The 16,608-nt window shown below is 39.2% G+C and overlaps 2 protein-coding genes across 2 annotated transcripts; one reads left to right on the forward strand and one right to left on the reverse strand.

Moving 5' to 3' along the window:
* Positions 1-627: 627 nt before the first annotated feature.
* Positions 628-6,574, reverse strand: tstd2 (thiosulfate sulfurtransferase like domain containing 2). Its single transcript, XM_023393607.2, has 9 exons — positions 6,173-6,574; positions 4,598-4,887; positions 4,307-4,415; positions 4,065-4,184; positions 3,712-3,817; positions 3,443-3,558; positions 2,961-3,119; positions 2,578-2,716; positions 628-2,464 (listed from the first exon to the last, which is right to left on the reverse strand). Exons 1-9 carry the CDS (start codon positions 6,305-6,307, stop codon positions 2,235-2,237), a joined length of 1,404 nt encoding a protein of 467 aa, XP_023249375.1. The 5' UTR covers positions 6,308-6,574; the 3' UTR covers positions 628-2,234.
* Positions 6,575-6,628: 54 nt separating this feature from the next.
* Positions 6,629-15,745, forward strand: ncbp1 (nuclear cap binding protein subunit 1). The gene is made up of 23 exons (XM_023393570.2): positions 6,629-6,805; positions 8,350-8,438; positions 8,750-8,850; positions 8,936-9,092; positions 9,192-9,299; positions 9,605-9,726; positions 9,913-9,982; positions 10,130-10,345; positions 10,755-10,852; positions 10,962-11,025; positions 11,121-11,231; positions 11,458-11,522; positions 11,638-11,700; positions 11,811-11,885; positions 12,236-12,339; positions 12,532-12,654; positions 13,163-13,265; positions 13,654-13,747; positions 13,920-14,023; positions 14,282-14,399; positions 14,539-14,679; positions 14,917-15,030; positions 15,125-15,745. Exons 1-23 carry the CDS (start codon positions 6,772-6,774, stop codon positions 15,236-15,238), a joined length of 2,388 nt encoding a protein of 795 aa, XP_023249338.1. The 5' UTR covers positions 6,629-6,771; the 3' UTR covers positions 15,239-15,745.
* The last annotated feature ends 863 nt before the right edge of the window (positions 15,746-16,608 follow it).

The following is a 16,608-nucleotide window of genomic DNA, read 5'->3' on the forward strand; positions in this document are numbered from 1 at the left end:
CTGCAATTAATTCGCTGCTTGGACCCAGGTACGAAATTCAGTTCGCCCTAACTAAGGTCGATTATTCCTCTGTCCTGGCAAAAAGTTTGGTAATGACTGATTAAAATCGGCGCGACTTATTACAAAAATTTTAGTTTGTAATAATTCCACCCCAGATGGCCTAAGTCCTGCTTAATCTAAAATTCAATTGCAATTCATATAGTATTGAAATGATGTCGAACTGCTTACTTACCCAATAATTTGCCGTTATTATTTATAACACGTCCATTTGACAATTTGTATATTATGCATATTACATATAGCTATTCCTTACAACTACTATGATATGACGTGTGCATGTCGTAGTGCAGGGGAATGCAGGGAAGAACTAACTTTCCAGGGGCCAACATGCTGTGGGGCCTCAAGAAGCCCAAGATTGGAAAATTGTTTTGCTACAATTTTGTTAATAATATTGTAAGTATACTATTGTTGGCTGAATAACCAATTTGACAGATTATCCTTGAGAAAATGATGACAACACATGGTCCATGTTCTGTAGTTGCTGTTCTGAGATTTTCATCCAGAACATGAGCTAACCCTAACCCTTCAACAGATATTATTTGCCCAGTTGTCAAGAAATTGCAGATATTCAAATTCCCATTTTTAATAAGTGTGTACCTCAGTGTTCAAAGCATGATTATAAGTATTTCAAGTGATCAGAAAAAAAAATTAAATTGTGCAATAGTGCAAACCTCCTTATTGGCTTGTATTATCGATGGATCACATTAATATTATATTAATATAATTTTACAGGGCTCAAGAATAGTGTCAAACATACAGTATCAACCCAAATCTACATTTCTCAGCTCACTGCCTGCAACTTTGCTTTTTTACTGTCACTGCTCTTTCTGGGCAAAAAAGCTTCCATAAACCAGTATGTCATATAAACAGCACCAAATGGTTGACAGAGAAAAAGTAAGCGTCAGCTGGTAAACATAATGCAGCATTTTGAAGCAAGAGTCAGATATTGTTCTCAGGAGTTGGTGGTGCAGTCCAAAATAGAGCTAAAAGGACAGTGAATATTGGACTTACATTCATCAGGCTTTCACAACAACTTCAAAACTACACCAGCGTTCTTCCATTACTGCTTATTAACAAGTGTTAAAGTGCAAACTTTATAAGGTATGCCATTGTTTTGATTACAGCCTGTATCGCTGCCCTCTAGCAACCAAAAAGGAGCCATTCTCCTGTTTAATGTAGCTCATCTAATCAGACAGAGCATCCTGTTGTGAAAATGACAGTGAAATTCCTCATGTCATGAAAACCTCAAAGTCCAGACAGTTTCTGTGTATCCCTAATGATGTGTGCTTTACCCTGATTTGATGGTATTTTTAGTTGTAAGACATCAGAGTTATAACAGAGGCTATAAATTAATCAAACACTTATGTACAGTTAATCATAAACTATTTAGATTTAAGTCTTCAAGCTTTGTAAAATAAACGTTTTCTTTTTAAATTGTATTTAAGAATTTGCAGCTGGTGATATACCATTGCTTTGAATGGTGTAACCGATGTCTAACCTCCCCCTCCATTTAAGTGCCACTAAAGTGTCACTAAAAGAATTTTATTAGGGTTCAGTGCAGAGTGTTAGTGCCTCAAACTGTGAATGATCCTTGAAGCCTGAAAGAACTCACTTTACGTGGGGAATAGATGTAATTTGTAGCCATGTAAATATCAAACGAAACAGACTGAGACTTAATGGATAAACCATTTTAGACAAATTAAAAAATCAAATTAACATATGAAATTGCCAAAGCACTGATTTTAAAAGATAAAATCCCATTTTTACACAAACAAGTACCCACACACACACACACACACACACACACACACACACACACACACACACACACACACACACACACACACAGTCATACACATATAAAATAAGAAGTTCAAATCCACTGGAACTGAGCTTTCATTAATGACAAGGCATTCCAGTTTCACAAAATGTATGTAATAAAACTCGTGGACTCTGCAGATGTATTCTAACACTTCCTTCAGTAAAAGATGATTTAACAGTTTTATCATCTAATATCAGATTCATGGATGGCTCTGTCCTCAGAATTAAACCATTTAAATCTGATTGAATTTGCAACATTCATGATTTAAAAACATGCTGGTTGCACAGTCTGATTAATATCCCTGGACATGCAGCGCTTTTTTCATGTGGCTGCGAACACTGATGTTGGATCGCTACACATCCTGAGGGATTCTGGGACGTCCACCGGTGCACTCACACTCCTCTTTGTGATGTGGAGCGCCGGAGGACGCCTCGTTCTGAGCCCTTCCTTTGGTTTGGCAGGTGGGGCAGCAGGCGGTGTGTCCATCCCGTCTGCAACCGTGACATGACAGAACCAGCTGGCAGCAGAACTGGGTGGAACAGAGCTTGTACTGGTCCCACGGACATTCGCAGTACCTGCAGTCTGAACGGAGACACAGAATTATTCCGGTCTGAAAGGTTCTTTTAACACAAAAGCTGACACAAGACAACGAGGAAATGTTGAGGGGATTTTTAACACAGAGAGAAAACACTAACCTGAGATTATGTCACTATTGGAGGAGATGGTGTAGCGCTCGTCAAAGACAAAAAGTTTTCCTCGATAGAAACCCTCAGGGAAACGCTCCAGGTATTTGTGAATTCCACCTTTCAGCTGGTAAACCTCTTTACACACATCCTACAAATAGAGAAGGACACGTAGGGGCTCAAAGTGAATAAAATATACCTTCTGTTGAGACGCAGCATAAGTAACAAGTGTACCAAGGACACACAGACACTGACTAAACAGTTCCTCCTTGTGGAGAATCAGTAGCCTGCAAAATGTGAGTTACAAGCCACTTTTATAATGTACTTAACATCTAAAAAAAAAAAAAAAATCAAAACTTCTTCCTGTAGTTTAAAACCCAGACATGTCCACTTACTTTTGAGCGGAGGTATGCAGAGCCGCGCTCACAGCGGATCCCTCCGGTGCAGTACATGAGGACTTTCTTGTCTCTAAACAGTTCCAGGTTCTGGTCGACGTAGTCGGGGAAGTAGCTGAACTTACGGATGTTCGGGGCCAGACACCGAGTAAACTGCCCCTGGAGGGACGAAAAAATCACAAACATTGCAACATAACTTTTGTCCAGTTTAATAACGATAAGATCAAAGTCAGTATAAAAAACATCATGGAAGCTTGTAAGAATTCAGCATATTGGTCAAGGAAATTTAAATGAACATTTTACCAAAACAAACTTTAATTTTCTGCTTAATGCAAAGTTGCAGGGTCAAACATTCTCACTGCAACAAGTTAAACCTAGTATTTGCTGAAGGCACCTGGTGTAGACGTAATTTTGCTAAAATACCAAAAGTAAGAAACTGTGAAAGTCAATGTTTTTTGTAGGATATCTGATAAATTACTTACAATTTTGCTCTCGTAAAAGTTACGGCAGTCTAGCAGGATGGTGTCGCTGCACAGATCCCCTTTAGCCAGAAGAGCCTCCACTTCTTTGTGAAACTCCTCTGGCTCCAGATGAATTCCTGAGAGGTAAAAAAACGAAAAAAAAACACGAGATTTTAACTAACTTGACCACCTTCACAAACCAGCTGTTCAGATCACTGTGGATCTTTTGTTTGTTTTTTTATTATTACTATCAATATCAATTTTGTAGTATTACCAAAATAATATCGCACCTGCTGATTGGTAGGAGATGACCTCAGGATCCACTCCCATGGGGACAATTTCTTTATAGACTCCAACCCTTAGGTCTGTGAAACACTCTGCACCACCATCACTTGTCTGCACACACAGGGACAAGCATTTCCATTTATATGCAATTTTCTATCATAATAAAAAAAAAAAAAAGTAATTTTCAATAAACTATTTAATGCTATGCTTAAACCTCAGGCTGTAGCCGCCCTGTACATCACAAAACAGGGTTCAAATTGAGACAGGATGTCGTGTAGAAACACCAACATTACACAGAAGCATATCCACAGTCCATCATCTATTGTGAATTTTTAATTTTTTTTTATCCAAGTCTGACCTTAAAATCCTCCCTATCCATCTTGAATAAAGGATGCGAGCGCATTGCGTTGATGTAAATGTCAGTGGCCATGTTGGTGCCACCGACTGTTCCGTTGATGCCTTCAGACGCCACCCTCACCTGGAGAAGAAGCATGAAGTTTTTTCACAATTAGAGACACGTTTCAAAATGTCTATCTATTCCCCCAGTTAAACATTCTGTATAGTCTCCCATTTGGAAGCAGGATAAGACAATTTATTCACCTTGCCAGTTAAGTGGAGCTTTTCACACAAAGCTCTCTGCCAAGCACAGATGACATGTGGATCCTCCACTTGACAGTAGTGATAATAAAGGATCACCTTTCCTGGACCGCTGATGGAAAATAAGAGAATATTAGTGCTCCTTTACAAAACTCAGATACTAAAACTGAGCTCAATATTTTATAATTCACATACATTACTGCAACTAAGATGGATTTTCACTTTAAAACGGTACAAAGATTCTGACAGCATGACAACTGAAGCATGATGGGAGAATCAAAAGTCGACCAGTACTTCAGAAGTTGCTCCTCAGGGATGTGGCTTGTGTCGGGTATCCACGCAGAGATGTCCACCGCCTCGGCTTTGTGCTCATTCGGCTGCTGTGCTTCAGGTTCTTCCTCCAGCTGGCTTAGCAGACATTCATATGTGGCCTGTGTGAGCTGCTTTATTTCAGTATCATGAGTCCTGGCCACATGCTTGTGAATGGCAGGATGTTCCTTGAAGGTCTGACCGCAGCAGCACCAAGACGTGCTCCCCTCCTCCCGACTGCCGTTCCTCTTGGATGCCACAAAGGCAGCAAATGACTGTGGAGGAGAAAGAACGTGAAGCGTTTTTAACGTGGAAGTCAGATCCTTTTATAAAATTAAAAACTTAATTATCAAATTTGGTTTTTACAGAACATTGCACAGATAATATATAGTTTGTTCCTAAACTTGGTTTGTGATTCAATGAAAGTTAGAATCAAGGCTTTGTGGTTGTATTCCTTGAGTTATGGCCAAAACGTGTTTTGTGAGTTCACAGAGACCAGAGACCGCCAAAATCTAATCAGTTCATCCTTGAGTCCAAGTGAACGTTTGACCACAAGATTCATGTCGTGAACTCTTAAAATGTCCCAACCACCAGGTAGGAACCACTGAGCTTAGATATTAACTGTAGGCAACAAAATAGGTTTTGTAATATAGCCCCATTAATACTGATATTTTTAAGGCTGGTACCAACACTGATATCAGAGTTTTAAAGAAAATCCAAGGAAGACATTTAGATATTTTCTTTTAGATAATCTACTATTATTTTTGATAAAGATCCTTTAAATTATATTTTTAAGGAATTGCAACTATATATACAATAAGTTATCATCCAATATATAAGCCCAACTGATTTATCAGTCCACCTCAATGTAACTCTGTACATCTGTATATGTTCTGTATCAATTTTCCTAGAGTTTTTATTTTTATATTTTAGGGACTTAAGCTATGTGTTATTCTGACAGAAACCAGTGTTGAAAGAATACTCAGATCCTTTAGTGAAGTAAAAGCAGTAATACCACGGTGTAGAAATACTCTGTTACAAGTAAAAGTCCAGTATTCAAGGTTATACTGAACGAGAAGTATATAATCACTTTATATACAACTGGGTGGTTTGTGAATTTCTCCCCATTAATCTTATACATACATATAATCCATAATCATGTATTGTATCATATGATTGATTATATTTTCAATTATTAAATCAAATTAACAAAGTAGCTAGCAACTAAGCTTATGGAATAAATGTAGAGCAGTACAAAGTAAATTATTCTTATTGTAGTGCAGTAGTAGCAGAAAATGTAAATATTCAAGTCAATACAATTGTACTTACAGAAACTGATATATTTTAGATGATAGTTGAATTACAGTTTGTTTGATTTGAGCTATTATTATCTCATGTATATGAATTTGGCGCCAGGTTTTTATTTATTCCTCAGTACTGTACCTGTAAACTCACTGACAGATAAACGTGCTCAGCTGTGGTCAGTAGTCTGTTACATGCTGCACAAAAGTTAGAAATCAGAAGTGTAAATTATTATTCAGTGTTTCTGTTGTCTCTCACCTTCCTCCTGCAGAAGCTGTAGTATCTTCTCTGTGAGGCAGAAAGTTGCTTCTCCTGTTTTAATCCATTGGTTGTAGAAGAGTCAAGTTCCCAGTCCAGGAACTCTGGGCAAGGTGTATGATCCGCTGCCGCCATGAAGTTTGACGGCTTTTCAAATATTATCACTTTAGTAAACAGCTAGTAAACTGTCTTTGGCTAAGTTGCAAGGTTTGTTAAAATTTAAATGGATCTAGCTCTGCTTTGTGGTATGAACGCAAATGGCTAATTCCAAATCAAATCACTGGCATTCTGGTTATTAAATATTAGCCTCATCTTGGCAAATATGAAATATGAAGCCCTGATAGAGATGAAACCTCAATTTTACAGACACACGAATCACCAAACGTGCAGCATCAAACTCGGCATCGGATGAAAACAGACGTTGCACCTTCCGGTTGACCCCGGATGTGCCTCACTTGAATCAGACCGCTTTTATTTTTCTGCTCTGGTAGCGGCCAGGCTGAACGATCCAGAAGCTTGTTTAACCGACTTATTCTTTTGTTTCATATTCATTTTTTCTCGACATATTACCTTGAATTCACGTCGAATAGTAGAGAAACATGTCCAGGAGACGACAGAGCGACGAGAATGACGGTAAGTGAACGTTACATATGTAATTCAAACGTTGGGCTAACGAGTGGTGGCTAGCTAACGTTAGCGTGTTAATCTTTGGCTTGGTGCATTCACGCATGATTATTGCTTAACTATTTTACGAGGACAAGTTTTGGGTTTGTTGTCGTCATCCAAAAATGTGATCAACAGTAAATATCCCTTAATGTTTATTTTAATTAACGTGGTTTAAAACGAGAAGCAAACTGTCCTTTCAGCGGCAGAGTTAACCGGTACGTTCACCGTTAGCTGATGTAAACGTGTGTAGTTACCATGGGGGCGGTAACCAGCTACTGAGAATCATGAAAACACCTTTTTTCATTTATATCTTTTATACTTGTGGAAAGAACCCTATATAATTCAATGTGATATTAAAATGATCGATGAAAGCATGAAGTCTCTTAATTTGGTGAACCTGCAGGAACTCTGTTAGAGTCGTAACGTTCAGGCCATTTTAAAGATGCTACTTTCCAGCTCAGGATCAGACACAATGTCAGTGTCCTAGTATTATCATTTGAACTGCTGTCATAGAGTCTCGTGGATTGTTTCACTCAGGGGTTCAGCTAACAATTATTTTCATTATCAATCAATCTGGCCATTATTTTTTTCTTTTTTTCGATTTATCACTTTGTCTGTAAAATGTCAAACTTCTCTCCTGATCTAAAAGATGATGGTCCCAATTACAGGTTTAGGAGTACGAGAAAGACAGCAAAAGCAAATGTTGATGACATCTGTGATCACAGAACAATTCTACTTATAACCACATACTTATTTCCTACAGTCTTGAAATGTCAAGTTTTGTCCACCAGTAGTCCATGATCCAAATCTCATGAGTTTAAATTCATACAAGATAAATATTAAATCCTTATATTTGAGAAACTGCAACCATCAATTATTTAGCATTTAGCATTTAGCATAAAAATAGTTGCTATTAATTGACTAATCAACTCCAGTTTCACTGTTCACTGTCTACGGAGCTTCCCAGGGATAAGTATCAAAATTGTATTATTATACTGACTTTCTCTACAATGTAATTTAAAGGACTACTCCAGCAATTAAGTATTGCTTTTTCTGTTGGTGGGCAGACCATGGAAAAGAAATGGTAAAAATTGAACCAGGAGAGGTTAAAATATCCTGACATTTATTCCCAGGCACGGTTCAAGATTTATTAAGAACAGTTCCCACAGTGCAACTCACTAGCATTTCTAGATGACATCTTTCACAGAGCCCAAGCGGAGATGACTCAGATGACATAGTTTTTCTGTCCATGGAAAGTTCTATTACTGCAGGCTGATTAGCTCTCCCTGTGACGGGTAAACCAGTGTTCATATGTAAAATGCCTCTTTATGGACAAACTACAGTTTAAAATGTAGCTTGTGTTTAAGCTGTACAGTCTTTTACAAATTGTATGTGTATGTATTTTTCTATATCAGAGTGGACTTTCCCATCAAGGCTGCCCTTGAGTTAAATCTCTTAGCTAATGTTTTTCCTTCCACTCACTCTATTGTGTCTCTTTTTTAACCTTCCAGGAGGTCAGCCCCATAAAAGGAGGAGAACATCGGAGCCAATTGAGATTGAAGACCGTCTAGAGTCACTGATATGTCGTGTGGGGGAGAAGGTAAGGAGTCAGCACAGGTACTTGTTTTTTCATAGTAGTAGGAGTAAAGTTTTATGTTTCCAGTATGGGTGGCTTCACTGGAGATCGAACCCTTAGCTCTGGAGAGATTGGGCCTTACATCACTGGTGCAATGCTTTACTTCTAAAGACAAAAACCAGAGCATTTGGTGATACTTGCTGCAATGAAGAATACTGTGTTTGAGCAAAAACAAATGAAAAATGCAGGTCTGATTTAACAGTAAAGTGCTTTTTGTTGAATTGCTTGGTTTGATTAATATTGCAAATGCTAAATTGCTTCATATGTCTTCACAGAGTACATCGTCCCTGGAGAGCAACCTGGAGGGCCTCGCAGGTGTCTTAGAGGCAGATCTTCCAAACTACAAAAACAAAATCCTGCGCATTTTATGTGCTGTGTAAGTTCATACTAATACCCTGTCATTGGTAAAAAAGATGAGTCTTTTAGTTGGTTGTTCTCACTGAATCGCCTTTTGTTGACAGCGCTCGCCTCCTACCTGAGAAGCTGACAGTCTATACCACTTTAGTTGGCCTCCTCAATGCCAGGAACTACAACTTCGGGGGCGAGTTTGTTGAGGCCATGATCAGACAACTGAAGGAGACGTTGAAAAACAACTTGTACAATGAAGCCGTTTACTTGGTGAGCTAATTTTCTATAAGCACCTGACATACAGCTTTTAAAAGCATCAGTATATTACTATGTATTTATATTTTTAAACATATTGTCTTCTTTTTGCAGGTGCGTTTTCTGTCTGACTTGGTCAACTGCCATGTGATTGCTGCTCCCTCTATGGTGGCCATGTTTGAAAATTTTGTCAGTGTTACTCAAGAAGAAGATGTACCACAGGTAGGTAGAAGGTTGAGGGGTCATTAATGTATTTGAAAAGAGATCAGGGCAGCAGGAAAGGTTAGAGGTGAACTGTTGGTGGATTAAAAAGTAAAACAGAGGAAAATAATATGAATCCAACCTGAAAAGGGACAAAATAAAATAATACTGAAATGTTTTAAAGCCACTTTAATCATAGAAATCTAAAGATTAATGGTTATATCATTTAATTTGAGTTCTTTGCAAAAGGTATTAATGCAAGATGTTATTTGAGTTTCAACTGTTATGTAGGCAGTGTTGTAAGAGATGTTTGTCTGTGTCCTCAGGTTCGGTCAGACTGGTTTGTGTATGTGGTTCTGTCCTGTCTGCCCTGGGTCGGTAAGGAGCTTTACGAGAAGAAGGATGTTGAGATGGACCGACTCCTCAGCCAGGTCGAAGGCTACCTCAAGTACGACATCTGCCTTGTGTCCTGTGCTGTCTGTTTCTTTGTCTTTTTTTCTTTTTGTTTTTGGATTTCTCACTCTTGCTCTCAGTCTATTTTTGCTTTTTCTAAGCTTGTCATCTTTTATTTCTTGCTCATGATTAAGTCTGTGCTTTGATCACACCTATCAGCTGACTCTTGCATCATTTTCAGGAGGAGAGTAAAGACTCATGTCCCAATGCTGCAGGTGTGGACAGCAGAGACACCTCATCCCCAAGAGGAGGTGAGTGTCACACAGCAGTTTTACAGCTGCTGTGTTGTTTTACTGAATAATACAGTATTTCACCTTCCAGTTACATGGTTGAAGTTTAGGACGAGCAGTTTTCATTGCCTTTTAATAGTGATGTTTTTTTCGTTATCCTCCTCCCAGTACCTGGACTGCCTCTGGGCTCAGATTCAGAAGCTAAAGAAAGACCGCTGGCAGGAGCGTCACATCCTTCGTCCATACATCGCCTTCGACAGCGTGCTGTGTGAGGCTCTGCAGCACAACCTGCCGCCCTTCACCCCACCGGGCCACATGCCCGACGCCCAGTACCCGATGCCCCGCGTCGTCTTCCGCATGTTCGACTACACCGATGCCCCCGAGGTACACACGGTTTTGCCTTTGATAAAACACTTGTCAGCATGTTACTAATTGTTTTTGTTATTTAAAACGTTGCAGGCAGCTTCTAAAAAATTCAAAAATGATTATCTCCAAATGAATTACCAGGAGGTTGTGTGAGTTGAGAATATAAACTTAATGTGTTTTGATTTCACTGTAGACAATGAGAAGAATGTATAAGGTTGTAAAAAGAAAAATACAATCGTTATGCATTGTTGAGCACAAATTCATACTGAAAAGTCAAAAACAAAGTTGCAAATACACAATGTCACACCTGTATCTGTGATATTTTGTACAAACAAAGCGCAACTGAATATGGACAAGTTGTACACAAGTAGGTATCTGGTGTCTTTAATGTTCACAGTTTATAAATTTCTCTGCTCTTCATTCTCAGGGTCCTGTTATGCCTGGCAGTCATTCTGTGGAGAGATTTGTCATTGAAGAAAACCTGCACTGTATCATCAAGACTCACTGGAAAGAGAGGAAAACATGGTGGGTGACGAACTTGATCTTGTTTCATTTTTGCCAAGTCTTGAATGTTGAACGTTGAACTCCGACTCACACGTTTTAACGTTTCTGATGGTTCTTTATTACGCTTCAGTGCTGCCCAGTTACTCAGTTATCCAGGGAAAAATAAGATTCCGCTCAACTATCACATCGTGGAGGTAAACAGTGTTTTACACAAGCTTCATGCTGAGAAATGAGAGAAAAAAAATAAAGGCTGGTCTGAAATATTTATGTTTTTTTTTTTTTTTTTAAGGTGATCTTTGGCGAGCTTTTCCAGCTGCCCGCTCCGCCTCACATCGACGTCATGTACACCACACTGCTTATTGAACTCTGCAAACTGCAGCCGGGGTCACTGCCACAAGTTGTATCCTTGATGGTCTGTGTCACTACAGTTTATGTCAGAGCTGTCCTTTAACACAAGTTTCCACCAACCCTTGAACCCTTTGAACTGACTCACAATAAAATACTTATAGATTTTTATTATTTTTATGTGACGGTCAAGAGTTCTAAATTACAAAATAAAACCACCCAGAACAGAAAATGTTACTAACTCATTTAGAAGAAACTTTACCTTAACACCTGCCTGTTAGTTGGCTCAAGCCACAGAGATGCTGTACATGAGACTGGACACGATGAACACCATCTGCATAGACAGGTAATCGTAGTGCCTTTTACTTTTCCTCAATGACGGAAAACATCATTGAAGTGGTTCCTGTCTGTGATGTAATCCCGTCGGCTCGTCTCACTCCACATTTCCTTTTTACTTCCAGACTAATCAACTGGTTTTCTCATCATTTGAGCAACTTCCAGTTTCGATGGAGCTGGGATGACTGGTGGGTGATTCTGCAACAGAGACGGCAGCTATTCATAGTTTTTAATTGTCATTGTCAATCATTAGATGTGAACAGTAAGGTTGATGATGTGATGGCGTGTCTTTGTAAAGGGCTGACTGCTTGACCCTGGATCTAGAGAAACCCAAGCCCAAGTTTGTCAAAGAAGTTCTGGAGAAGTCTATGAGGTATTAAATCATTATTCATATTTTCTTTAAGCTATGAAGAGTTTAAATGCTAATTTTCTACCGCTCATGTGACAAAGTTAAGTAGATCTGATAGCAGGAACTGTAGGAATCCTGGATGTGGCCTGTGAACCTGCAGCTCAGAACTGTTTTTTTTTTTTTAAATATCCTATTAAACCCAGAAATGCTTTGTTCACTTGATATTATTTGTTTTTCCCAGTATTTTCTCTCCTTAGTGAAGCTTTAATGCAATATTACATGTTTTCCCATTATTCGTATGTACTTATTTGGACGTTAAACAGGAAAGTTTCCCCTTTGACCTACAGTTGTCTGTTTGCTCTTTTTCCTCGCAGACTTTCGTACCATCAGAGGATAGTGGACATCGTCCCTCCCACCTTCGCAGCCCTCATCCCTGCTGAACCCATCTTCATTTTCAAATACGCAGATGAGAGCGCTGGTAAGAACACTTGAAATGTATGATATACAGAAATCATACACCTGGAGAGGATTTTCATGTCTTACTGTCAGCACATTTCAAAAAGACGTACATGAGTACCGACCATAAGCCTGGTCAAGGAGTCGAACCTTTCTGAGACTAGCACATAACACGTAGACACGTACCTAACGAAATGTCTCTCCTGCCTCACAGCTTCGTTACCTGGTTACCCTGCATCCATCACTGTTGGAAATGCCATCAAGAACCGAGCGTCCAACGAGGAGATCTTGACCATCCTCAAAGAAGTGCCCAACCCCAACCAGGAAGACGACGATGGTTCGTTTATTTTATTTTAATTGCAGATAATTTTCCTGACAATACTTCTGAGAGAGAAATATCATTATCTGCTCATGCAAAAACATAGTACTAGTTTTTGTGTGACTATGTAGAAATTTTCTTTACAAGCTGACGAAAAAGAAGCATTTCTATATTATCACTACTTAACCCCCATTTAAACACACATGGAAGTAAGAAGAGAGCTCATGGCTCTACAGTGGTTCCTTTAGTTGTGATATCTTTAATAACCATTGTAAGAATTGATAAAGATTTTTGACAATAATACATTGAAGGCTTTACCTTAGAGGGGTTCTACTCACTGTTACAGGTGGATGGATGACCCAACCTTTGTCAGTTCACCTCAAACTCTCCAGTGTTCTGCATTTAAATGAGACTGATTTTGACATTTATCCAAGTGTCAGTTTCAGCCTGTTGGTTAAAATTGCATATTTCTTTTCCTTTCCACTCTTCTTACTTTGTTCTCTTTCCCACTTCTCTCTCCTCCCAGATGAAGGGGAGAGCTTCAACCCTCTGAAGATCGACGTGTTCCTGCAGACTCTTCTCCACCTGGCGGCCAAATCCTTCAGCCACTCGTTCAGTGCCCTCGCCAAGTCAGTTTTACCCACCATGATATAAATAAATCACCTTTATTTTTGTCTTCAAATGAGTTTTTCCACCAGTTTTCATGTTTAAACTGAACAAACTGAAATGTCATATTGAAATTAGCCTTCATACAGGTGAAGAAAGACCTCAAGTCTGGCATTTGTGAAGCTTCCTGGTCCACAGGCCAGAGTTTGAAAGCTGTCCATGGTTATATCAACCGCCTAAAAGATGATATGATATGATTTGATTGCAACAGAAAGAGAAAGAAAGAGCAGCGTATAAAAATTGGAAATGTTGTGTCTTTTAATTGTCATATTTTTGTAATGGCTGAACACATTTTGTATTGAATGAATGAATGAATCCAGAGCTGCTGGTCTCACCCTCTGATCCCTCCAGGTTTCATGAAATCTTGAAGACCCTGACGGAGAGCGACGAGGGGAAGCTGCACATCCTCAAAGTGGTTTATGAAGTGTGGAGGAACCACCCACAGGTAAAAACGGTGTTTCTCATGTCTTCTAGATCTTGATTGAAACTTCGACTCGGTCAGTTATAGAGAAGTTGATCTCTGTACAAAAATATGAATTTTAAAATGATCTACATGTGAATAATCTGAGTTTTAGTGAAGAGTTGGTTCATCATGAACTGTGTCCTGGCTGTTGTAGATAATCGCAGTGTTGGTGGACAAATTGATTCGGACACAGATTGTTGACTGTGCTGCTGTGGCCAACTGGCTCTTCTCTCAGGACATGGCTCACGAGTTTACCAGGTGGGGCATTGACTAAGAGAAAATTTTTAACCTTTTAAAGGTTAAAGTTTGAGGAAAATCAGCTTTCCCTGGTTTTATCAGGTTATATCTTGTACATTTTTGTATATACTGTAATATACTGAACTGCTGGGACATAATAAACTAATGTTCTGTTTTCTACTGTCCTGCTTTACTTTTCACGTTAAGTGTCTTGAATAAAATGTTTTCTGTGTCTTGGGCCAGTAAACTAAAAAAAAACAAACTCTTAACCTCATCTAGACTTTTCATTTGGGAGATTTTGCACTCGACCATCCGAAAGATGAACAAACACGTCCAGAAGATCCAGAAGGAGCTGGAGGAGGCCAAGGACAAGCTGGAGAAACAGCAGCATAAGAGGGTATGTTTATCCATCACATCTATTATGTCAGGTTATAAATCAACTCTTTATTTAAAGTCCTTCATTTGGGGGAAAAAAAAAAAAGTAAACGATCTCAGTGGATTAAAGGATTTTATTGTTTGTGCTTGTTCATCAACAGAGGGACAGCGGTGACGACGAGGACATGGACAAGAACAGCGAGGATGAGGAGGGTCAGCTGGAGGAGCAGATCGAGAGGCTACAGGAGAAGGTGGAGTCGGCTCAGAGCGAACAGAAGAACCTCTTCCTCGTCATCTTCCAGGTACTGAAGGCTCCCGTTTTTTTTTTTTTCTTCTTCAGGCCAGCGAATTCTAAACCTGAGACAAGAGCAGCACAAAGCCTTATTGTGGAGCGTCATTAGCTAAAGTGTGTATTAGGCATTTTAGTCTAATCATCACCTCCCCCCAGAAATTTCCTGACGGTGCAGGATGGGAGAAGGGACTTCACTTTATTAAATGTTGATTTAAAAAAATAAATAAATAAATTTTCCCCCTCTCAGCGTTTCATCATGTTGTTGACGGAGCATCTGGTTCGCTGTGAGACCGGCAGCGTCGACATCAGCACGCCCTGGTACAAAAACTGTATCGAGCGACTGCAGCAGATCTTCCTCATGGTAAAACATTCGCACACACGCAGATTGGGTACAATTTTTGGCTGCAAATCCGCCTGCACCGCTCACGCATGATGTCTCTCTCCTCGTCGTGCAGCACCATGTGACCATCCAGCAGTACATGGGAACCCTGGAGAACCTGCTGTTCACCGCCGAGCTCGACCACCACATCCTGGCCGTCTACCAGCAGTTCTGTGCTCTGCAGCTCTGAGACGCACAAATGTGAACGTGAGATACATGAGTACATGAAATGTGTACCTGTGCTAAACTTACACATTAGAAACTACCAGCTCTTGCATCAAGAATCTCCTCATTACAGTTTTTTCTTTTTTTTTTTTAATTGACTTGTTTTGTGTTTGGTGCCATTCAATGTGTCAGTTATGTGCAAGAGTCTGTTTGACAAATCCTGTCATTAATTTGCTGTAGTAATCTCTTTTTTAGAATTGTGTTTACCTTTTCTTTTTCTTTTTTTTTTCTTCTTCTTTTAATTTGGTTTTCCGTTGTGTTCATTTTTACATCCTGCTCGTATTCTTATGAATGGGTCTTTTTAAAACTGTAGGAACTGTCTGAGTCCAGACGGAGCTGGAGAAACGATCATAGGAGAGGAGACTTCATGTCGGCTCTGAGTGATTCTGAATCTAGAGAGCGCTCTACTTTTTTATATTTGTTTTTTTTTGTGCAATTCGGAAATAATTAAACTCTCCAGAGTCTTTAGCCATCTGCTTGTTTCTGTCATTTTCTGGACCTCAGCCACAAACTGCCACTCAAACATCTTCCTGTCTGGTTTATGTTATCTTATACTTAGTGTGATCATTTCTAAAATCTCTTGAGGCCTCATGGGGAATAAGTGTGCAGGAATTTGTTCTGGTGTCACTGGTTCATGGATGCATCACAGTAGGAAACGTTGCTCATGAACTGAATCCAATTTTATTCCTTAATAATAAATGAACAAAGCCAGAGGAAGTCAAATTAAGTTTCAACTACAAATGAATTTATCGCCATTTTAATTGATTTAGTCTGTAACAGGCCAACAGCAATCTGATGTTAACCTGCTAGAGGGCAGCGGAAGAAGCTGTTGGGCCCCGACTGACCTGCACTATAAATGGCACTTCCTTTATTTCCTCAGCACCCAGAATTCAGCTAGTACTTTACAGCTTGAATAATTACTTGATCAATCAATAAGTTGATTGACAGAAAAATAAGTCTTTTTTTTAAGGAAAAAAATGCCCCAAATTCTCTGGTACCAGCTTCTCAAATGTGAATATTTGCTGGTTTCAAAGTTTGTGAGAGTAACCTTAAAAATGTGGGGTTTTCAACTGACGAAAAAAGCAATTTCAGGGAGTAGACAGGATTATTTTACTATTTTCCTATTATTGGATTATTAAAGAAAGTAAATGTCAGCTGTGTTATTAATGAAATTCATTCTTGGGCGCAGCCTTGCAGTTCTCCTATGGAATAATATTAACTCTCTCGAGATTTTCTGTGTGTTCATTATTTAAAGCAGGAAAAAATGACAATGTTACAACAAATATGCAGGTTTCTATTGGAGTACTCCAGGTACATACATATATCTATCTATCT

The sequence above is a fragment of the Seriola lalandi genome, unplaced genomic scaffold (genome assembly GCF_002814215.2).
Source record: "Seriola lalandi dorsalis isolate HSWRI2012SDOR001 ecotype SW California unplaced genomic scaffold, Sedor1 jcf7180002054940, whole genome shotgun sequence".
Classification (NCBI taxonomy): domain Eukaryota; kingdom Metazoa; phylum Chordata; class Actinopteri; order Carangiformes; family Carangidae; genus Seriola; species Seriola lalandi.

What these genes read in the sequence shown, in the direction of transcription:
- tstd2 (XM_023393607.2), bottom strand. Translation starts at nt 6,307, where the DNA reads ATGGCGGCAGCGGATCATACACCTTGCCCAGAGTTCCTGGACTGGGAA. An exon ending in ACTTTTACGAGAGCAAAATT is followed by an intron (nt 3,120 to 3,442) that starts GTAAGTAATTTA and finishes TCGTCCCTCCAG; the next exon opens with GGGCAGTTTACTCGGTGTCT. An exon ending in CAATAGTGACATAATCTCAG is followed by an intron (nt 2,465 to 2,577) that starts GTTAGTGTTTTC and finishes GTCTCCGTTCAG; the next exon opens with ACTGCAGGTACTGCGAATGT.
- ncbp1 (XM_023393570.2), top strand. Translation starts at nt 6,772, where the DNA reads ATGTCCAGGAGACGACAGAGCGACGAGAATGACG. An exon ending in ATGGCTCACGAGTTTACCAG is followed by an intron (nt 14,024 to 14,281) that starts GTGGGGCATTGA and finishes AACCTCATCTAG; the next exon opens with ACTTTTCATTTGGGAGATTT. An exon ending in AGAAACAGCAGCATAAGAGG is followed by an intron (nt 14,400 to 14,538) that starts GTATGTTTATCC and finishes GTTCATCAACAG; the next exon opens with AGGGACAGCGGTGACGACGA.